The following is a 24,415-nucleotide window of genomic DNA, read 5'->3' as shown; positions in this document are numbered from 1 at the left end:
AAGTGACTAAAACGTAGTCTTAGGAGAGATGTTGTGTCTGATATCAACATAATATATGGAGACCATCAGAAGGACCCTTAGTCCATCTACTCCTGGAGAACATATTTACCAAATTTTGAAGGATGAGTCTGAGTTAACCTGCTAAAAAAGAAAGAGTGAGAAAATGTTATGTATTCAACTAGACACTCCTCAAGTACATGGATCTCTATTCTTAAAGTCTAGCACAAATACCTACTATTTACTGAATGTAGAAATTACTGGTTGGATATTGCCATTTATTTTTCATGGTGATGAATTTTACTTGGTTCTCTGAACATAAATCATTTATATAGGTGGTACACATCAGATAAAGCTGCATTAAGAATTCTTATTGATCTTGTTCCTTAATCTGATTTATAAAGTTTGGCGGCCCCTAATCCACTTTATTTTCATGTCTTTCAATTATTTCCAGTAGATAAAAAATCAAAGAAAATATTTCCATATTTCAATCCATAATTCTGAGTCTCTAAATTAAAACATTACTAAGGGCCTAAAAGTCTTAATACTAAGACTTCACCCTTTTCTAGAACAAAAGGAATATTTCAGTTTGGCCTGTTTAACTCTGTTGGCAACTTTCCTTCAATAAAATATTTTACTGTCCTTCTTGAGGTCCTTACTACAGAAATTAGTGTCACTTTCTGTCATTGTGAATTTAGAATAACCAGGTACAGGAAGAGCTCAGAGGGTTCTTATCTATACAATCTTACGAAACTTACCTTCATGTTTTCAGACTTATCAAGAACTAAACACACAATTCTTTCACTGATCCTCAGCAATGAGAAGGCAGGTGGAGGGGGCAGTGCCACCATAGGCACAGTGTTTTTAAAATCCTCAGAATTGCTGATTTCTTCCCATGTACTTCTGAAATTGCACTTTATATTGTGTAGGCTTGGAGCTTCTTGGTTATGGTTTTTTGCATTACAGAATTCAACAACCTGGGAGGTTAATATAATGAAAAAATATTTTATGCATTTGAAAATCTGTAAACCACCCAAATATCAATCTCTTAGGCAATTTTGTTTTTTGAATAAAATATGACTCATTCAATCAAAATTATAAGGTACATTTTCAATAATTATAATGATAATAACTAAAACCAAGAGCTTATCATGTGCCCATCAATGTTAAAAGAACTTTTTATTAATACTAATACATTTAATCCCTTATTACACCTGTAGAGATGTTTTTAAAATATATATTCTTTGATTATAAATTCTTATAATATTTTAAGTATTGGCATACTTACAGAATCAATACTTTGCATAAACATTATGGATGCCTTTTCTGTTTGGATTTTATCAGGTAAGAATTGACAGTTCTTTTCATACAATTTTGTTGTAGAATTAATTCTACATGATCTATTTAAACAATTGTCTCCTTGACACATACAAACTCTGTTTCTGCCAGTGATACCTGTGGAACACCTGAGAATATTTGACAATTAATTTTTGAGGCAATTTAGGCATTAGCTTAAAAAAATCTTTAGAGGTTGTATTTATGATGATCACAGTTTTTCTTCTTATTTTATACTGTATACATCCTATTTTGCTATCAAGCATTAAAGTTCCTATCAAAGCAATTATCTATTTTCTAAATATTGCAGAGGGAAATGTTTGGTGGGACTTCCTGATAGATGAAAAGGCTGAGTTCTTTGTGGGATTAGTTGCTGCTGTCTTGTTTGCACTAATGGCTAGAAGTTCCCCTCTCTCAGATCTCTTCCTGCTGGCCTTATATTGGTAAGTGCAGGCACCTGGATGAGGGAATTAGAAAACCAATCACTCTGGATATTACCTTAATTTTAAGTTCTTTGTAGATTTCTTTTAAAAAGAGACTTCTACAGAAGGATATGTAATGACATAGCCCCAAATGCTTTGATTATTCAAGGAGAATTTTTATCCAAAGGGAAATGTGACTGTGAGCAGACAGTGAGGTGCTGTCAAGAAGGATGATACAATAAAAAATTATGGAGGAATTTTAGACACATGTTTCATTGCATGGAATCAGCCACAAGTGGCAGTGATTATAGCAAATATACTGGGATGTAACTGTATCTCATTTTTTCCATAGGCTCCAGTTCAAATCGAAAATGATAACTGGATTTCATTGTCATTTAGTGAGTATCTTAAGTATGTATGCTTCCATTGCCCAAAACTTGGTGGATCTTTATGAACAATCATGATGAATATTCTGCAGCAGGAACTAGATATTTAGGAGGAATATGACATAAACAAATGTAATCAATGTAATACTTTAAAAAATATTCCCCTGAAAATTGATATGGGGCAGAGGAAAGGTCTTTGTTGAAATCCTGTACCTTTCAGTTTGTTCATTATGATAAATCCATAGCCCCAGGAAGACATATGACATTCATGAAGTTGATGGCAGCCAATTTTAAGAGGATTCCCCCAATCATTTTGCTCTATCAATATAAAAATCAAGAGGATAGGCTATTATTACCTATGATGCTAGGTTGAAGTTCTAAAATGACCTTTATAAATACCTAAGAAGTTCCTGTTTGGCTCCTGAAAGCTGTTTGGCTTCTAACTCAGTCCACATTTAGCAGTACTTAACCATTTTTATTTATTCTTATATAATAGGAATAATTTTGATCTCCCAACATATGGTAAATCTATCTATCTAGTGTACAACTTCAGTCTGAGTTCTGGCAGCTATGGTAGACAGGTGTAAATTATGTCAAATTGTCTATAAATGCTCTGGAAGTTATGTGAACTTTAATTAGACAATCAGCTGCTTTAAACTATATATATAGGCACACACACATACATACACACACACACACACACACACACACACACACACACACATATATATATATATATATATACACAAGTACACAGATGTTTTTATTTCTTAAAATAACTTATTATATATATGTTATTTTAAGAAATAAAACATCAATTATTATATATATGTTATATATACATATAATTACATTACATATAAGTTATTTTAAGAAATAAAAACATCAATTATTATATATTGGGGCAAACATGAATGTCATTTGAAAAAAGTCAGAGAAAGGAAAATAAGACCAGTTAAAAGCCTCAGGTCATCAAAGAATTTGAGTATCCATGCCTTGTTGCTTCAATTTTTTTTGACTTGGAGAAGTAGTAAGGCTTCTCTTCATTGTACTCATCAAACACTCCCCAGCGGAGATAGGCCCACTCATGGACAAACTCTTTACCTGTGGGAAAACATTTCAAATATACAGTTATATCAGGTGACAGTTTTTTCTGTTAAATATTTAACTGTCAACATTTAATGTTTTTATATAGTATATCATATGACATTACAGTTTATTACAAAATACAGCATATCACTATTTTTAATTACACAAGTTTGATAAAGAAAACATTTTTTGAGTATTTGCATGGACCTCAAAAGATTGTTCTTCAGGCATTTGTAGCTATATATTAGGAGAGACTAACATTTACAACATAGTTTGTAAGTTTGTTCAGGTCAGGAAAGACAACATTCTTTTTGCATTATTTATCTTTATATATCTATCCACCTAATTATTCATTTATTATTTTATTCATCTAAATTTTGTTGCCCACTTTTAATTGTGTTCTTGAACAAATTATTTTTCTATGCCACAATTTCTTATACTAAAATGCATTCTCAAGGGAATAGTAATGTTTTTAATGGGGCAAAAATTTGTTCTTGGGGGTAAAAAGTCAGATATTACAATGATGTGAGTCTCAGGATCCTAAGTCCAATGCTAACAGTGTAAATAGTTATATAGTGTTTCTGGGACAGTAAAATGTCATAAGGGACATTAGGAAAAATTGCGTAAGAAGGTTCAATTACATGAGTAAAGATGATAAAAAGATGGATAGACTCTACTATAGATTATATATAATTACAGTGATATGGAAATAAAATGATTCATTCAAAGTAAGACACAGTCCTTGGCTTGGAACTGCTTAGAGATGAGAAAATTCAAACCTTTTTTTCCCTAAAGAACTCAGTGGATGGAAAGATATAAATAAATCAACAGTGTAAGTTGCAGGAAGGAAAACAAGTGAGGGGAATTTTGCATTAGCCATGATAAGTAAAAAACTTCTCAGGATCTGGGTACAGTGTCCCATGCCTATAACCCTAAAGACTTGTGAATTTGAGGCAGGAGGATCACAAGTTCAAACCCAGCCTCAGCAACTTAGTAAGACCCTTAGCAACTTAGACCTTGTCTCAAAATAAAAATATAAAGGGACTGGAGTTGTAGCTCAGTGGCAAAGCAACCCTGGGTTAAATACCTAGAACCAAAAAAAAAAAAAAAAACCAACAAACCCCCCCCACAACAAAAATACCCAACCAGCCAGCCCCTCACCCCCCACCCCTGGAAAAAACAGCAAAAGAAAACAAAACTTCTGAGAAAATGGAGATAAAAAAGGAGGGGTCAGAAATATAGTCTGTTCTGTTATGAAGTATGCTTTTGTATTATAAATTTACCACAAGAGATATGAAAACAGGTGAAAATATCAGTATTATACAGAGTTCATGTTTTTTCATTTTGTCCTTGCTACTCAAAATATCATTTTGAATCATCAGGATGAACATCTCCTGGGAGCTTAGTAGAAATGAAAATCTCACCTCAGGAGGTCAAGCCCTGGCCCAGATCCACCCATACCAACCTGTACGGGTCCCAGGCTCACAGCAGGCCCTGTCCATTCCTCCCCTGGCAGGGCAGACACCCACCAGAGCCTAGCCTCTGGTGAAGGACCACCCCTTCTGACCAGCAGACCATAGAGGGAGGTCAAGCCCAGAAGCCTAGATTACCCACACTAACTTCCACAGGACCCAGATACAGGATGTAGTAGCATTCATGGAGGGACATCAGGAGAATCTGGAAGCCTAACATCAAAGTGAGGTACAGACAATCTGCATGGAATATAGGAAAGAAAATGCACTATCTTAGATCCACACTTCAAGAAAGGAAGACACATAGACAGCATATAAAAACAAGGGAGGAAAGTGCCCCAAACAAACCAGGACACTATAATAACAGAACTCACAGACAGTGAAGTTGATGAAATGTCAGAGAAGGAGTACAGAAGGTTCATAATTAAAATGATCTGTGAATTAAAAAATGACCTAAATGAGCAAATACAGGCAAAAATTGATCATTCCACCAATGAGATAAGAGAGCAAATACAGGTAGCAAAAGATTACTTCGAGAGAGAGGTAGAGACTCTGAAAAACAACCAGTCAGGAATCTTTGAAATGAAGGATACAATAAATCAAATAAAAAACTCAATAGAAAGCATAACATAGACTAGATCACTTGGAAGAAAGATAACTTATACAATCTGGAAAATAAAGTTGATCACATAGTGAAGATAATTAGAAACCATGAACAGAATGTCCAAGAATTATGGGACAGCAACAAAAGAGCAAATCTAAGAGTTGGTATAGAAGAACAGAGTTTCAAACCAAAGGAATGCACAATCTCTTCAATGAGATAATACCAGAAAATATCCCAAATATGAAGAATGAACGAATTGGCAAGCCAAATACAAGAGGCTTACAGGACACCAAATGTACAAAATTACAACAGATCTACATCAAGGCACATTATAATGAAAATGCCTAGCATACAGAATAAAGATAGAATCTTTTAAGAGAGAGCACTCAAATCACATATAGGGGGACACCAGTTCATATCTCAGCAGATTTTTCAACCCAGACCTTCAAAGCCAGGAGATTATGAAACAACATATACCAAGCTCTGAAAGAAAAATGGATGCCAACCAAGAATCTTATAACTAAGTTTTAGATTTGATGATGAAATAAAAACCTTCCATGATAAGAAAAAGTTAAAAGAATTGACAACTAGAAAGCCTGCACTACAGAACATTCTCAGCAAAGTATTCCAAGAAGAGGAAATGAAAAACAGTGATGAAAATCAGCAGAGGGAGGAATTACATTAAAGGAAAATCTAATCAGAGAAGAAACCAAGACACATTAAATACCAAAAATAAACAAAAATGGGGATACAAATCATGTCTCAATAATAACCCTGAATGTTAATGGCCTAAACTCACCAATCAAAAGACATAGACTAACAGATTGGATTAAAAAAAAACACCCAACAATATCCTGCCTCCAAGAGACTCATCTCATAGAAAAAGACTTCGACAGACAGAAGGTGAAGGGTTGGGAAAAATCATACCACTCACATAGACTGACATAGACTATGGAAGCAGGGGTTTCTATCCTCTTATCAAATAAAGTAAACTTCAACTAAAGTCAATGAAAAAGGATAAAAAAGAACACTTCATATTGTGCAAGGGAACCATACACCAATAAGACTTAACAATTATAAATATACATATGCTCCAAACAATGGAGCATCTACTATGTTCAAGAATCAAATAGACCACAACACAATAATTTAGGTGACTTTAACACACCTCTTTCATCACTAGATAGATCTCCCAAACAAAAGCTGAACAAAGAAACACTAGAACTCAATAATACAATCAATAACTTAGACTTAATTGATATAGATAGAATATTTCATCCTTCAACAATTGAATACACTTTCTTCTCAGCAGCACATGGATTCGTTTCTAAAACAGACCATATATTATGCCACAAAGAAACTCTTAGCAAATATAAAAAATGGAGAGATGCTACCCTGCATTCTATCAGATCATAATGGAATGAAATTAGAAATCAATGATAAAATAAGAAATAAAATCCGGGACTGGGCTTGTGGCTCAGTGGTAGTGCTCACCTAGCTCATGCAAGGCCCTGGGTTTGATCCTCAGCACACATAAAAATAAATAAACAAAATAAAGGTATTGTGTCCAACTAAAACTTAAAAATATAAAAAAAAGAAAGAAAATCCACTCCAACACTTGAGACTAAATAATATTCTACTGAATGAACAATGATTTACAGAAGACATCAAGGAGGAGATTAAAAAAAATTATCGGTGAATGAGAACACAGATACAACATATCAAAATCTCTGGGACACTATGAAAGCAGTTCTAAGAGGAAAGTTCATTGCATGAAGTTTACTCCTTAAAAGAAGAAAAAGTTAACAAATAAATGACTTAACATTATAGCTCAAAGCCCTAGAAAAAGAAGAATAAATCAACATGAAAATCAGTAGAAGATAGGAAATAATTAAAATCAGAGCTGAAATCAATGAAATTGAAACAAAAGAAACAATTGAAAATGTTGACAGAAAAAGTTGGTTCTTTGAAAAAACAAATAAAATTGACAGATCCTTAGCCATGCTATCAAAGAGAAAGAGAGAGAAAACTCAAATCACTAACATACATGATGAAAAAGGAAATATCACAACAGACACTACAGAAATACAGAAGATAATTAGAAATTATTTTTAAAACTTGTACTCCAATAAAATAGAAAATATTGAAGGCATCAAAAAATTTCTAGAGTCATATAATTTGCCCAAATTGAATCAGGATGATATACACAATTTAAACAGATCAATTTCAAGTGACGAAATAGTGGACACCATCAAAAGTCTAACAACCAAGAAAAACCCAGGACCGAACGGATACATAGCTGAGTTCTACCAGACCTTTAAAGAAGATCTAATACCAACACTCTTCAATTTATTTCAGGAAATAGAAAAAGAGGCAGCACTTCCAAACTCATTCTATGAGGCCAATATCACTCTGATTCCTAAACCAGGTAAAGACAAATCAAAAAAAGAAAACTTGAGACCAATATCTCTAATGAACATAGGTGCAAAATTCTCAATAAAATTCTGGAAAATCGAATACAAAACACATCAAAAAGATTGTGTACCATGATCAAAGTGAGATTCATCCCAGGGATGCAAAAAAGTTGGTGCAACATACTGAAATCAATAAATGTAATTCATTACATTAATAGACTTAAAGATAAGAATCATATGATCATCTCAATAGATGTAGAAAAAGCATTTGACAAAATATAACACTCATTCATGTTCAAAACACTAGAAAACTAGGGATAACAGGAACATATCTCAACATCATATAGGCTATCTATGCTAAGCCCCAGGCCAACATAATTCTAAATGGAGAAAAATTGAAGGCATTCCCTCTAAAAACTGGAAAAAGACAGGGATGCCCTCTTTTACTACTTCTATTTAACAGAGTTCTTGAAACACTGGCCAGAGCAATTGGACAGATGAAAGAAATTAAAGGGATACACATAGGAAAAGAAGAACTCAAATTGGCACTATTTGCCAATGATATGATTCTATACCTAAAAGATCCTAAAAGTTCCAACAGGAAATTTCAGGAACTAGTAAATGAATTCAGCAAAGTAGCAGGGTATAAAATCAACACCCATAAATCAAAGGCATTTCTGTATATCAGTGACAAATCCTCAGAAAGGGAAATGAGGAAAACTCTCCCGTTTCCAATAGCCTCAAAAAAAAAAAATACTTGGGAATCAACTTAACAAAAGAGGTGAAAGATGTATATAATGAAAATTTCAGAACCCTAAGGAAAGAAATCAAAGAAGACCTTAGAAAATGGAAAGATCTACCTTGCTCTTGGGTGGGCAGAATTAATATTATCAAAATGACCATACTTCCAAAAGCACTATACAGATTTAATGCAATTCTGATCAAAATCCCATTGACATTCCTCATAGAAATAGAAAAAGCAATAATGAAATTCATTTGGAAAAATAAGAGACCCAGAATAGCTAAAGCAATCCTTAGCAGGAAGAGTGGCATCACTATACCAGACCTTAAACCATACTACAGAGCAATAGTAACAAAAACAGAATGGTATTGGCACCAAAACAGACTGGTAGAACAATGATACAGAATAGAGGACGGAGACTAAAACACAAAATTACAATTATCTTATATTAGACAAAGGCCAAGAGCATGAATTGGAGAAACGATAGTATCTTCAACAAATGGTGCTGGGAAAACTGGATATCAATATGCAACAAAATGAAATTAAACCCCTATCATTCACCATGCACAACACTCAACTCAAAGTAGATCAAGGACCTAGGAATTAAACCAGAGACCCTGCATCTAATAGAAGAAAAAGTAGACCCTAATCTCCATCATGTGGGATTAGGCCCCAACTTCCTTAATAAGACTCCTGTGGCGCAAGAATTAAAATCAAGAATCAATAAATGGGATGGACTCAAACTAAAAAGTTTCTTCTAAGCAAAAGAAACAATCTGTGAGGTGAACAGAGAGCCTACATCTTAGGAGCAAATCTTTACTCCTTACACATCAGATAGAGCACTAATCTCTAGGGTATATAAAGAACTCAAAACGTTAAACACCAAAAAAAAAAAAACCAAAAAAAAAATAACCCAATCAATAAATGGGCCAAGGACGTGAACTGACACTTCTCAGAAGATGATATACAATCAATCAACAAATATATGAAAAAAATATTCATCATCACTAGCAATTAGAGTAATACAAATCAAAACCACTCTAAGATTTTATCTCATTCCAATCAGAATGGCAGCTATTATGAAGACAAACAACAATAAGTGTTGACGAGGATGTGGGGAAAAAGGTACACTCATACACCGCTGGTGGGACTGCAAATTGGCGAAGCCAATATGGAAAGCTTGGAAGTATGGAGACTTGTATGAAGACTTCTTGGAAAATTGGGAATGGAACCACCATTTGACCCAGATATCTCAATCTATACTCAAAGGACTTAAAAACATCATACTACAGGGACACAGCCACATCAGTGTTTATAGCAACACAATTCACAATAGCTAAACTGTGGAACCAACCTAGATGTCCTTCAATAGATGAATGGATAAAAAATGTGGCATATATTCACAATGAAATATTACTCATCAATAAAAGAGAATAAAATCATGGCATTTGCAGGTAAATGGATGGAGTTAGAGAAGATAATGCTAAGTGAAGTTAGCCAATCCCAAGAAACAAATGCTGAACGTTTTCTTTGATATAAGGAGGCTGTTTCATAGTGGGATAGGGAGAGGGAGCATGGGAGGAATAGACAGAACTCTAGATAGGGCAGAGGGATTGGAAGGGAATGGAGGGATCATGGGATTATTAATAATGGTGAAATGTGATGATCATTATTATTCAAAGTACAGCTATGAAGACATGAATTGGTGTGAATATACTGTGTATACAACCAGAGATATGAAAAAATTGTACTCTATATGTATAATAAGAATTATAATGCCTTCCGTTGTCATATATAAATTTTAAAAAAATGTAAATCTCAGGCTCACCTCTGACCTAGTTGGTTGAAATCTGCTTGTTAACATAATATCTACATACTTTAAATTATTCTTACAGGTTAAAATTTAGTAACACTGGATAAAGTTTTCTTGAACAAAAACTATTGGGTCTAGAATTATAACCCTGCATGGAGGAAAAACCACTATGATAGGAATTATAAGAAAATTTTAAATTGCCTGTAACAGTGGCTCTTTTTACCCAGGGTATACTCTTAGCTTAGGTTACATCATTCTCAGCTGAGGGCAGATTCCTCTACCTTGTCACAGATTTTCCTTCTCCCTTTCTCTTTCTCTGATTCTTTTTTTTTTTTTTTAAATTTTCAACAGATTTCATTATGTTGCTTAGGCTGGCGTTGAGATCCTGGACTGAAGAAATCCTCCTGCCTCAGCCTCCTGAGGTAGCTGCCTGGCATTTTCATTCTTTAAATAGCTTTTCTCTCTCTCTCTCTCTCTCTCTCTCTCTCTCTCTCTCTCTCTCTCTGTGTGTGTGTATGTGTGTGTGTGTGTGTGTGTGTGTGTCTGTCTGTCTGTCTGTCTGTTTAATAACTGCTGTGGCAACAATACTGAGTCATTACATAGGTGGGTAAAGTCATCTCTCTAAGTATCTATTATTATTGTTTTTTTAATTGTTATTTTTACAAAGTTCCAAAAGTTTCTCGAATCAGGAATCATTTTCTGAGTCTATTTTTTAAAACAAATCTTTTTGTTTTTAGGGCATAGTTTTGAAGAATATGAATTTTTTTAAAGAAACATATATAGTATATATGCAGAAGTTTCTAAGAGGAAGAGGGGACATTTATGTCAATCATACGATAGAGCTATGGCGGGGGAGTTGAGAGAAGAACAAGAGCTTGAGAAGGGACAGAGGCATTGAAAAATTGGAGAAAATTCTCTTCTATGATAGGCAGAGTTGAAGAGAGGTGCTAGGGGACATGAGTTATAATGTAGAAAGGAAAAGGTAGGGGCTTCAGTTTGCTTCATAAAGACATCTGTTGATTTATGGGAGTGAGAAGAGTGGCTAGTTATCTTGAGAAAAAATGGTAAAAGCTTTAAAACAGTTGCTATGGGAAATGAGAAAGGGAGCTGAGAAAAGTCAAGTAAAAGTTTTTGGAGTACCTTTGATGGCATCAATGAGTTTAGAAAATGTGTATTTGTAATGATGTCAATTGGTTTTGTAATTTTCTTGAACAACCTGAGAAACATAGAAGCCAAAAGAGAGACTGGATCATTCAGTACAGGAGACTTCATAAGTTGAATCAAAGCTAAGGATAAGAGTTAGTGGGGGGAATCAAACTATTTGTATTTATGGTTGAAGTGACTGAGTTTGCTATACATGACAGGAAAGAAAGTACAGCTACACAGATGCAAAGAATTAGAGGGACCAAGGAAAGCAATTCTAGTCAGGATAACACATGGGAGAGAGGTAAGATTGGGATTGAGGGAATGATGGAGATTTCAAGGTTGGAGAGGGGGAACTGATACAGAAATTGACGACTAGAACTGGCTATGTTGGTAGAGACAGGGATTAATGATCGTTCACTGAACTGACAATAGGAGAGGGAGAGGCAATTCTGGGGCATGGGATTGCATGAAAGTTTTCATTGAATAGTGACATGTGAACTGGACTCTCCTTTAACAGTGATTTGCATTTTTATCTGTAAAATAATTTCTTTCATTTCTCTGAACAAATGATCTTAATATTTAGATTGAATGAGTGAAATTTCCATTTCAATAGGTCCAAATGATCAACTATAGACAATTTCATCTAATACAAGCAAATAATTTAGATAATAATATCAGCAACTAACAGCCTATGGATTTTTCTCTTGATCAAAAAGTGGCATGATGACTGTCTCCAGCTTATTTTGCCTCTGTTTTCCATGGAACTTACATATGATTGTTAATAACCACATGTGGATAACTAGAAAATTGAAATCTAAAAATTATGCCTTAAGAAAACATTTATTAATCATGCTCTCTGTCCAAATTTCTGAATACATTATTGATACTGTATTATGTACATTTACATGAATTCTCTATTTTAATGTTAATAAAATTTCTACAAGGTAGAAACTTAACTATTCACCATTTTACCATGAATAAGCACAAAAAGGTCCTTTGTTTAAGTTTACACATAGCTAATAAACAGAGGAGTCAGGATTTGAACCTTGAGACTTCTTCTCTAAGGCCTGTTCACTAAATCTGGGAACAGAGATGCTTGTTTAAAATGAGATGTTTCTCCACATTTACTACCTGATGGTCCATACTCATTGTGTTTTCTTCCTAGTATAAAGTCAGGGGTAAAATGAGTATATTCTCCTTTTTCCCCAAACTCTGTGAATTGCCTGGTGTAAGGTTTATCTCTGCCTGGGAGGGCTGGTGCTGCAACTCTAACATCGGCCTGAGAATGTTTAAAAATTTATTAAAACATCATAAATAGAAATTATAATATTAAATCTGAAAAACCATGAAACAGTGAATTGAGGTTAAAATTAGAAAGCAGCAGAAAGCACTTAAGAGAAGACTTTGGACAATTACGTGTTTGTAGGTCTCATGTGTCGGCCTTCTATACTGAGGATTTTCCTTCCAATTCTCAGGAATTAATATAGATACATTTTTTGAAAAAAAATCTTTTTTCTGTGGCTTCAAATAGGTACATAGATGCTGTAGTAACCATGTCCTGTTATCAAATGAAAAAAATGTTGTGAGTGTGGCTGAGTGAGAATGAACTGACGGAGCAGAGCTTATCTCTGACATCCCCTTTGTACCTGTCAACACAAAAGCACCTGCCTGATGAACATTGTCTCCACCCACTGTACCATTGGTGCAACCTGTTAGATTCAAACTATTGCTTTGTCCTGCACATTGAAAGGCTTCTCAGTCTTCTGTTCTCTTATCCTAAAAGGCAACTGCTTATGTTTGGTGTTTAGAAGAACCAATTAATATGAATATGCACATGAATGGACTTTGGAATAATCTTTTTGGTCCCAGTACTGGTGTTAGTACTTTCTGGTTGATTTATATAGTGTTCTGAAGTTCAGTTTCCTCACCTCTTTAATGGACCATTGCTACACACCTATCTTTATGGTTGCCATAAAGATATAACGAATTAGTAAGTACCTTAAACTTCAATGCTGCAATAGCATTTGTACAGATAGAGTGACAAGTGAAAACCCTCCACCATTTTCTCCACACTGCAGTTAGAAAGATCCTAGGACATGTAGGATAGTGCACACCACCTCTGCATAAACCCTTCCATTGATTCTCATCTCAGAGTAGAAACCACATCTTTCCAGTGGTCTGAGCCCTGCTTCCTCTCCAACATCAGCTAGCCCCATGCTTCCTCCTGTTCATCCACATCATTTCTTTTGTCACAGCAAGCATGCTGTCACCTACCACTGTGCCCAACCTACAGGTTGTCAGTGGGCTCTTGCATCGGACTCTGCTGAGATGTTACTTTATCAGTGAGGTCTGCCCTGACTATCCTACTTAAAAGAATATCCTCCCCTGATTGCAGCCCCACCCAACTCTATACCCCCTTTCTTGATTTAGTGTATTCCATAGCAACCTGCTAATATCTGATCTGTTAATTTACTCATTTTTATTATTTAGATCTCTCTTCCATTCTCCATGAGACCAGAGACTTTTTTCTTTCATTCACTGCTCTTTCCTCTAGCATAACATAAGCATTCAATAAATACTTATTAAAGAGCAGATAAATCCAACTACTAATTTACAAATGAGGAAACTAAGGATCAGGTGGGACCTGTGCTTTATTTAAAATATTGTGTTGAGAATCCCATCTGGAACCTCCATCTTTTTTTATCCTTTCCAACATTGTCCCCACTGCACCATGTTGCTTTTAAATTTTCTGGAGATTTCAGAGTTTCCATAATAATTATTCACTATAATTATGATTTTTTTCTTTTTCATGATGCAAGCAAAAGGAATTCCATCAATCTTACCTTTATTTTTTCAATTAATTTTCCATCTTCTGGCACACCAGAATCTATAGCAATGACAAGGCCTTCATATCCATTGTCGTTCAGCCTCACAAGGGAAGTTTTTGACCTCTGTATCAGGAATATAACTAAGAAGGAGACCAAACCTCTGAATAACCCCATTGTTCCTTTCTGGTTATTCAAAAGGCTTCTTTGACTTTGTCTCTGTCTGTCTATATATACCTCTAAAAATTATCAGTGTTTGCTTATTATGAGATGTTGACTGTTTAAAGGTCAATATTACATGTATGAGAAGATATTTGACTTCAATTTACATGGCAGTTTTATTGTATGTTACTGTAAAGGTGATCAAGAATCATAATAAAAGTCATATCATTCGATAAAGTGCACTACACATTTTCCACTTGAGACATTTTTATCCCTAATTTTGGTTAATTTCCTATATAGACATAGGCTATATTTTATGTAGAGTGGAATGTGAAAATTCATAAAAACTCATAATAAAATGAGTAGACACTGAAATGCTAGTGCTATTCTTCAGTGCTATAGAGCAACTGAATTTTCTTAATTATTTATCATCTAGGAATAATGGTGTTAACAATGGAAGAGAATATTAGATCATTAGATGTAAATAATCCCAAATTAGGTAAAATAGATTTGAAACCCAAATTAAATATCTTAAAGACTTTTATAAATTAAATATTTGATAAAGTGATTAAAAAAATCTTGTCCATTAAAGGATGGAAATCATTTGTTTTTATCCAAGTATATCAAAAACACCTAGAGGAGATCCAAGATGGTGGGCCAGGGGGAGGCATCATTCTGTCTCCCTCTGTGACCTGGGACTCAAGTAGAGAGAATACTGCTTCTCTGTGAGGGATATTCCTGCTCCTGCGCAGGAATCACAGCTCCAGGCCTCAGCATCAGAATAGGTCTCCCAAATACTCGCCCACATCAGGACCATTGACATCACCACCCATGCAGAACTTTTGGCCACTCACCTGAACAGAAATCCTGGACGCTGCTCCCATGCAGGACACCTGGAAGCTACCCACATGCGGGAATTCTGGCGGCATTAGTAGACCAGCTGCTGTTCTCTGCCCCTGTTTTCCCAGGTAAGGCAGCTGGATCCTCCTGTGTGGATCCCCATCTACTAATGTGGGGCTCCCCTGGTCTCCTCCATCTTGGGACTCTGCAGCAATAGAGATAGTCCCCTACATGCAGTAGTCTGACTGTGGTGAACCCATCCTGATTTCATTTGAAGATTGAAAGCCCTCTCATCACAAAGTCATGAAAAGTTTATTTCTGTTTTACTCTAAAATATTAAGATTTATCTTTGGCCTGACCATAATTTGATGTTTTAAAAACTTGCATGGGATTCTTGCCCATGCTTTGAACTTACCTGTACCCGATTCTCCTTGACCAGATAACAACCCTCCCTGAAATCCCAGCTGCTTCTCATTAACTTTGATGTTGGAATCTGAGTTTGCTCCCTACCTTAAGATGTTAAACAATGTAGATCATAAACCTACTAAAACAATGTAGATCATAAACCTACTAAAACAATGTAGACCATAAACCTACTAAAACAATGTAGATCATAAACCTACTATCTGCCCTTGTATTACACTTGCCTGAACCCAGTTAAGCTGTAAATTCCCAAGACACCTCCCTTTTTGTAACTTTTTGTGTTATAAAAACTTCCTTGTTATCAGACCAGCTGCTGTTCTCTGCCCGTTTTCCCAGGTAAGGCAGCTGCTGGCAGCTCTCTCGGTGTGTACAATATAAGCTTGCTTTAATTTGGTTTTGGAGTCGGTGGTCTTTTCTTTGCATCGTGGTTCAACACCTGCACCTGGGAACTTTAAAACAGGCTCTGAAGACAGCCAACAGCCACACACTGCATGCCACAGAGCTCCTCTCTGAACATATCCTCAAACACCATTGCCTGGCTCCCCCCACCAGACCCAACACATCATTGCTGAAAGCAGCCACCTCCAACTTGGTTGGCCAGATATCCAGTTTCTAACTCCCCCCTCTCTCCAGCAGCTGCTGCCCTGACACAGTGACAACCAACACAAAATAACTTGTAGTGGCAGGTGCACAGTAAGCCCAAAGTACCACAAACAAGATTCCTGGAGAGAAAGGGCCCTTATTAGGAACTAGTAAGGTAGAGGGTGAGTGTGATACAGTTTAGATGCTAACATAGAGACCAAGAACTAGGAGGTCTTCAGGAGAGATAAGGAGAAAAAATAAGGCTCTCACATCATATGAGCAGGCCCAAAAAGAGATCCTTGAGGTGTAGTCTCCCTTTGGGGACTGGTGGGTCCACAACCCACTTCCAGATGCCCTTCACCCAGGACCAACCCCTCCAACCCTGGTTACCTTTACCATCCAAAGGGTGGAGATACCAGCTAACAACAAACTACCCCACCTATTAGATGAGAAGGGAAGCAGGAAAGACACTGATCTCCAACCAAAACAATCCTTGTTTCTTCCTTCAAGATGTTTTTTCTTCTTCTCCCTGTCTATTCTCCTTCTCTCACATCCCCAACATATGTGAAATCAAGTATTTAACATGAATTAGAATTTTGAGGACTGGGATGTCTGAATGGTATATTACAGTTGTGTTGTATGTTCTATTTTTTCCTCCAATTTTTACTATTTTATTATTTTCTATTTTATATATATGTGTTTGTTTTATGTACTATACTGACTTCCCATTTACTTGGCTACCAAAAGTACTTCCTCTCTATTCTCCTGTTACTAACTTTTTTCTTTAGATTTCTCTTTCGCACTTCCTAAGATATAAAAACTTTATACCCTCACCTCCTTCCTCCTCAGCATATCATCCTACACCTAACTCCTGGTTCTTTGTTCACTGTCAGAAACTGTAAACCCTTTTACAAGCCTACTGATTATATTGTAGATAATAATTAAATTTACCAATTCTGCACATGTGACCAAACTGTAAATGTCTTAATAGCAACTATTTGTTTTTAGGTTGTATATTTGTTTATATTGGGATCTGTTAACATTGTCCTGTCCCCCAAAGGAGAGGCATTGGAACCCTAAAGGGGCACTATAAGCCTATAAGGTAAAAATGTTAACTCCACAGTTCCACACTGCTGGAAGGGAAGACACATGAGTAACATGAAAATACAGTAAAGTGCCCCAAACAAATCAAGAATTAGAATCAATGGCCAGCACAGCAGAAGGAATTACAGAGAGGGATTGCAAAATATACATAAATAAAATGTTTCATGAATTAAAGGATGATATATCAGAGCAAATACAGGTAGCAAAAGATTATTTTGACAAAGAGCTACATAAGCAAATATAGAAAGCAAAGATTACTTCAATAGGGAGATAGAGGTTCTAATGGAAAACTGAATAGAAATCCTTGAAATGAAAGAAACTATAAACCAAATTAAAAGCTTAATTGAAAGCATTACCAACAAATTATATCACTTAGAAGACAGGACCCCAGACAATGAAGGAAAAATATATAGTCTTGAAAAGAATGTAGATCACACAGTGAAAATGATAAGAAACCATAAGCAGAATATTCAAAAAATATGGGATAGCATAAAAAGACCAAATTTAAGACTTATTGGGATAGAGGAAGGCATAGAGCTCCAAACCAAAGGAATGAACAATCTATTCAATGAAATAATATCAGAAAACTTTCCAAACATAAAGAATGAATTGGAAAACCAAATTCAAGAGGCTTACAGGACACCCAATGTACAAAATCACAACAGATCCACACAAAGACACATTATAATGAAAATGCCTAACATACAGAATAAGGAGAGAATCTTAAAAGCCACAAGAGAAAGGAATCAGATTACATACAGGGAAAACCAATCAGAGACACTAAAAAAAGATTTTTCAACCCAGACCCTGAAAACTAAAAGATCCTGGAACAACATAGATCACACTCTGAAAGAAAATGGATGTCAACCAAGAAACTTGTATCCAGCAAAATTAACCTTTAGATTTGATGATGAAATAAAAACGTTCCCTGATAAACAAAAGTTAAAATAATTTATAGCTAGAAAACCTGCACTACAGAACATACTTGGCAAAATATTTTTATGAAAAGGAAATGAAAACAACAATGAAAATGTGCAGGGGAGTATTACACTAAAGGAAAAACTAACCAAAGGAGAAACCAAGTCAAGTTAAATACCAAAAATAAACAAAAATGTCTGGGAATACAAGTCATGTCTCAGTAATAAGCCTGAATATTAATGGCCTAAACTCACCAATCAAAAGAAATAGGCTAGCAGATTTGATTTAAAAAAAAAACAATATGCTGCCTCCAGGAGACTCATCTCATAGGAAATGATATGCCCAGACTGAAAGCAAAAGGTTGGGAAAAATCATACCACTCACATGGACTGCGGAAGCAAGCAGAGGTGTCCATTCTCATATCAAATAGAGTAGACTTCAAGCTAAAGTTAATCAAAAGGGATAAAGAAGGACATTTCATACTGTTCAAGGAAACCATACATCAACAAACATAACAATTATAAATATATATGCCCCAAACAATGGAGCATCTATGTTCATCAAACAAATTCTTCCCAAGTTCAAGAGTCAAACTGATCACAACACAATAATTTTGGGTGACTTTAACACACTTTTTTTCACCACAGGATAGATCTTCCAAACAAAATCTTAAAAAAGAAACTATAGAACTCAACAATAAATCAATAACTTAGACTTAACTGACATATATAGAATATATGTTGAAGGATGACCTTCAACAACTGAATACACTTTCTTCTCAACAGCACATGGATCCTTCTCTAAAATAGACCGTATATTATGCCACAAAGCAACTCTTAGCAAATACAGAAAAGTAGAGATACTACTCTGCATTTTATCAGATCATAATGGAATGAAATTAGAAATCAATAATAAAATAAAAATATAAAAATTACTCCAACACCTGAGACTAAACAATATGCTACTGAATGAACAATGGTTGCAAAAGACATCAAGGAGGAGATTTTAAAAAATTTTAGAAGTGAATGAGAACACTGATACAACATATTGAAATCTCTGGGACACTATGAAGATAGTACTAAGAGGAAAGTTCATTGCATGGAGTTCATTCTTTAAAAAAAGAAAAACTCAACAAATAAATGATCTAACATTACATCTCAAAGCCCTACAAAAAGAAGAACAAATCAATACCAAAACTAGTATAAGACAGGAAATAACTAAAATCACAGATGAAATCAATGAAATTGAAACAAAAGAAATAATTGAAAAAAAATGACAAAACAAAAAGTTGTTCTTTGAAAAAATAAATAAAATTGACAAACCTTTAGCCATGCTAGCAAAGAGAAGGAGAGAGAAACCTCAAATTACCAACATCTATGATGAAAAAGGAAATATCACAACAGACACTACAGAAATACAGTAGATAATTAGAAATTATTTTGAAAACTTGCACTCTAATAAAATAGAGAATACCAAAGGCATCAACAAACTTCTAGAGTCATATGATTTGCCTATATTGAATCAAGATATATATACATAATTTAAACAGATCAATTTCTAACAATTAAGTAGAAAATTCCATCAGAAGCTTACCAACCAAGAAAAGCCCAGGACCAGATGGAGTTCTATAAGACCTATAAAGAAGAACTAATAACTTATACTCTTAAAATTCTTTTGTGAAATAGAAAAAAAGGGAGCACTTTCAAACTCATTCTATGGGGCCAATATCACCCTGATTTCAAAACCAGGGAAAGACACATCAAAAAACAAAAAACAAAAAACAAAAAAAAAAAAAAAAGAAAGAAAGAAAGAAAGAAACATTCAGACCAATATCTCTAATGAACATAGATGCAGGATATAAAATCGCACTCATAAATCAAAGGTATTTCTGTATATCAGTGGCAAATCCTCAGAAAGGGAAACAAGGAAAACTACCCCATTTACAATAGCCTCAAAAAAAAAAAAAAAAGAAAGAAAAGAAAACAACACTTGAGAATCAACCTAACAAAAGAAGTGAAAGACCTTTGCAATGAAAACTACAGAAAACTAAAGAAATTAAAGAAGACCTAAGAAGATGGAGGATCTCCCTTGTTCTTGAGTAAAATTAATTAAGTATACGTAATTAATAATGTCAAAATGACCATACTACCAAAATACCACTGTACAGATTTAATGTAATTTCAATCAAAATCCCAATGACATTCCTCATAGAAATAGAAAAAGCAATTATGAAATTCATCTGGAAAAATAAGAGACCCAGAATAGCTAAAGCAATCCTTAGCAAGAAGAGTGAAGCAGGTGTCATCACTATACCAGATCTCAAACTATACTACAGAGCAAAACTAACAAAAACAACATGGTATTGGTACCAAAATAAACTTGTAGAACAATAGTACAGAATAGAGGACACAGAGACTAGCCCACATAATTAAAGTTATCTTACATTAGAGAAAGGTGCCAAAAACATACATTGGAGAATAGATAGCCTCTTAAACAAATAGTGCTTGGAAAACTGGAAATTAATATGCAACAAAATGAAATTAAACCCCTATCACTCATCATGCACAAAACTCAACTCAAAATAAATCAAAGACCTAGGATTAAACCAGAGACCCTGCATCTAATAGAAGAAAAATTAGGACCAAATCTCCATCATGTTAGATTAGGTCCAAACTTCCTTAGTAAGAATACTATAGTGCAAGAATTAAAATCAAGGATCAATAAATTGGATGGTTTCAAACTGAAAAGCTTATTCTCAGCAAAAGAAACAATCTGTGAAGTGAATAGAGAGCCTACATCTTAGGAGCAAATTTTTACCACTTGCACATCAGATATAGCACTAATCTCTAGGGTATATAAAGAACTCAAAAAGCTAAACACCAAAATACCAAATAAACCAATCAATAATTGGGCCAAGGAACTGAACAGACACTTCTCAGAAGAGGATATATGATTAATCAACAAACATATGAAAAAATGTTCAACATCTCTAGCAATTAGAGAAATGCAAATCAAAACTACTCTAAGATTTCATCTCACTCCAGTCAGAATGGCAGCTATTAAGAATACAAACAACAATAAGATGGATATCATTGCTGAGGATGTGGGGGAAAAGGCACCCTCATACATTGCTGGTGGGACCGCACATTGTTGCAGCCAATATGGAAAGTAGTATGGAGAATCCTTGGAAAACTGGGAATGGAACCATTTGACTCAGCTATCTCACTCCTCAGTCATACTCAAAGGACTTAAAAACAGCATACTACAGGGACATAGCCACATCAGTGTTTATAGCAGCACAGTTCACAATAGCTAAACTATGGAATCAACCTAGATGCCCTTCAGTAGATGAATGGATAAAAAAACCTGTAGTATATATACACAATGGAATATTACGCAGCATTAAAAAATAATAAAGTCATGGCATTTGCAGGTAAATGGATAGAGTTGGAGAATATAATGGTATGTGAATTTAGCCAATCTCTAAAAAGCAAATGCTGAATGTTTTCTCTGATACAATGAGGCTGATACATAGTGGGGTTGGGAGGTGGAGTGTGGGAGGATTAGAGGAACTCTAGATAGGGTAAAGGGGTGGGAGGGGATGGGAGGGGGCATGGGGGTAGGAAATATGGAGATGGACATCATTACCCTAAGTAAATGTATGAAGACACAAATGGTGTGACTCTATTTTGTGTACAACCAGAGATATGTAAAGTTGTGCTCTATATGTGTAATATGAAACTTGTGTTTCCACAGATAGTGCTGGTAAAATTCTGCTGTCATATATGACAAATTAGAATAAAAAATAAATTAATTAAATAAAACACCTGGTACTTTGCTGGTCACTATATTGGCAGATAAATTATATTAATTGTTAACATTTATTCATTGGTTACCGAGGCACAGATTCATTCCCTTAGTCCTCATGGCAACTTTCAAATGTAAATACATATAGTATCTTATGTATGGATAATCTGAAGCATGTAGAGTTTAAAACTTGCCAAGATCACACAGGCAGTGAATTTCATAATCAGGATCTGAACCCAGCATTCTTATGCCAGGTACCAGGGATCTAATTACTCTATAAAGAGGCAATGTGGTTTTATTAGGCAAATATTACAGTAAGTTTTTTTAAAAGGAGAAAAGAGGTCAGGTTAGGAGTTATGATAAATCTAGAAGTCTTGTCCTAAAGTAGAATGAGTCAGGACATAACAGAACCCATAAAAGGACTGAAAATAGACTATCTTAATAGTTCAGATACAGGATGCAATGTTGAACTCTTGGCCACATTCCCAAGACAGAGGCTTTGTCATGTGTGTCTAGACTTTGCCTTCTCAGGTGGTGCCTTTTCCCTCCTTCCATTCCCTTGGGAATTCTGCAGGATAATTCTATACTCATAGAATTACTGTTGTAGAAGATTCTGGATGGACCTGTTGCAGTAACAACCCCAGGGAAACTGTGATGTAGGTGAAGATAGGATATTGATATTGCAGTCTTTCCCGGATCCCTCCCTAGGCTGCCCTCCTGTTACTCCCCACCTCTTTTTTAACTTGCTTCAAGCAAACCAGGCATGTTCTGAACCTATGGAATTGGTACTTAGGAAATTTTTTGACCAGTGTTGACTGAAATAGTAAATGATTATCACTTAAGCCATAAATAACAACACATCACAACGCCTAAACAAAAGTTTGTTCAATGTCTTTGAAACACTGGAGACACCTGGGAGACTTGGATCCTCTCCAGTATTTGGTACATTATCTACTTCATTTGAGGAGGTGCTATTACCCCCTCAATAAATGTGGTAAGGTCTTTGTAATAAGGTTGAAAGAAAGAGATGTCCTCTTTGCCAAAGCTGTTGGGAAAAATCTCCCTCCAAACATTGGCACTGAGCATATGCAGCCTGGTGAATGTTCATAACAGTCACTTTCCTTTGGTTGCCATATGATGAGAACCTTGGAATTGGAGACAAATGTATGTTCTTGACTTTATTTTTCCATCCTTCTCCCTGGCTGAGTTTCTACTTTCTTGGTAGAGAGGAAAGTGGGGAGCTGCTCCAGTGCCCTCAGAGGCATCCCTGCTCATGACTAGTCCACTTCTTACATATTCCCGAGTGGCTGGTGCAGCTACAAGCCCACTGTCTCCATCAGACTGACCTCAGAAAGGCATTCAGGCAGAGGCCAGCTCCTCACATGTGAGAAAGGACTGTGCTTAGTGGGTCTGATCCAGATCCATCTTAGGCAAACAGGCTCTATTGCAACATTGGAGAGGCCTGGGTTTCCTTTCTGTGACTGGGTCAAGGAAGAGTTTTGAAAATGTCATTTGTTGGGGATTCATTTTCATGCATGACAAAAAAAATGTATCTAACATATCAAACTTGTGTTTCCACAGATAAAATGACATCAAGTTTTTTTTTTCTCTTAAAGTGAATTGATTTAAAGATAATAATAGGGAAATTGTACAGTGGGTACAAGAGTGTGCCTGAGGTTGGCAATGTGTATGCATGACTTAGTCCATGGTGGTACAAATACAATCATCTCCATTTTCTTAAATGTTGAAAACAATTTTACAATATAGTTTAACTATAATTGAAGAATTCCATTATTGATGAATATTTCTCTGCATTTAGGTTTCCAGTTCAGGGGATTATAAAATAAGGAAACTTTTCCCATGCCTTTACTAGTCCTAGAAATTATACATTTAAGATTATTTTTGTAGCTTTTGGTTATTATTGATATCACTTGCATTTCATTAATTTCTTCTCTTATTATTAGTCATTTCTTTTGTTACTTTTTGGTTTTTAATACAATTCTCTAGCTGCTTTACCACGTTAATTGCTTAGCTAATATATTTTTGTTTTATTGTTGTTTAGAAATAAGGTTAAAACAAGTACACTGACTACTATTTTGGCCACATCCCACAAGTTTTAGTATAGCAGTGTCAATAGTCTCTTTTATTCAATCTATATACTTAACATTTGTTTCCACAGAGTTTTTAAGGTGAATTTCAATTTTTATTTCCTCTCTAATTCTACACCAGTTTGGGGTATTTGGTGTATTTAATGCTGAGACTATTTTGCTACAATCCTTCCTATGTCCTGGAATATCATACACAAATTTCAGATTTATTTGTACAAATTTTTAT

The 24,415-nt window shown here is 35.1% G+C and overlaps 1 protein-coding gene and 1 long non-coding RNA gene across 4 annotated transcripts in view; one reads left to right on the top strand and one right to left on the bottom strand.

Moving 5' to 3' along the window:
• The window catches only part of LOC101963091 (calcium-activated chloride channel regulator 4), a 41,271-nt gene extending 26,849 nt beyond the window's left edge, over positions 1-14,422 (bottom strand). The window contains 7 exon segments of the mRNA XM_078026650.1: positions 756-974; positions 1,286-1,463; positions 3,136-3,244; positions 12,552-12,699; positions 12,837-12,917; positions 12,919-12,978; positions 14,264-14,422. Coding sequence (XP_077882776.1) covers positions 756-974; positions 1,286-1,463; positions 3,136-3,244; positions 12,552-12,699; positions 12,837-12,917; positions 12,919-12,978; positions 14,264-14,422 — 954 coding nt within the window.
• Positions 1-24,415, top strand: part of LOC144368108 (uncharacterized) — a 138,973-nt gene that overhangs the window by 49,714 nt on the left and 64,844 nt on the right. For all 3 annotated transcript variants that reach the window (XR_013427883.1, XR_013427884.1, XR_013427882.1), the window contains exon 3: positions 2,107-2,152. This is a non-coding gene — a long non-coding RNA (uncharacterized LOC144368108). The remainder of the gene's footprint in view (positions 1-2,106; positions 2,153-24,415) is intronic.

Source organism: Ictidomys tridecemlineatus, chromosome 11, assembly GCF_052094955.1.
Source record: "Ictidomys tridecemlineatus isolate mIctTri1 chromosome 11, mIctTri1.hap1, whole genome shotgun sequence".
Taxonomy (NCBI): domain Eukaryota; kingdom Metazoa; phylum Chordata; class Mammalia; order Rodentia; family Sciuridae; genus Ictidomys; species Ictidomys tridecemlineatus.
This window is presented reverse-complemented; position numbering and strand designations above follow the sequence as displayed.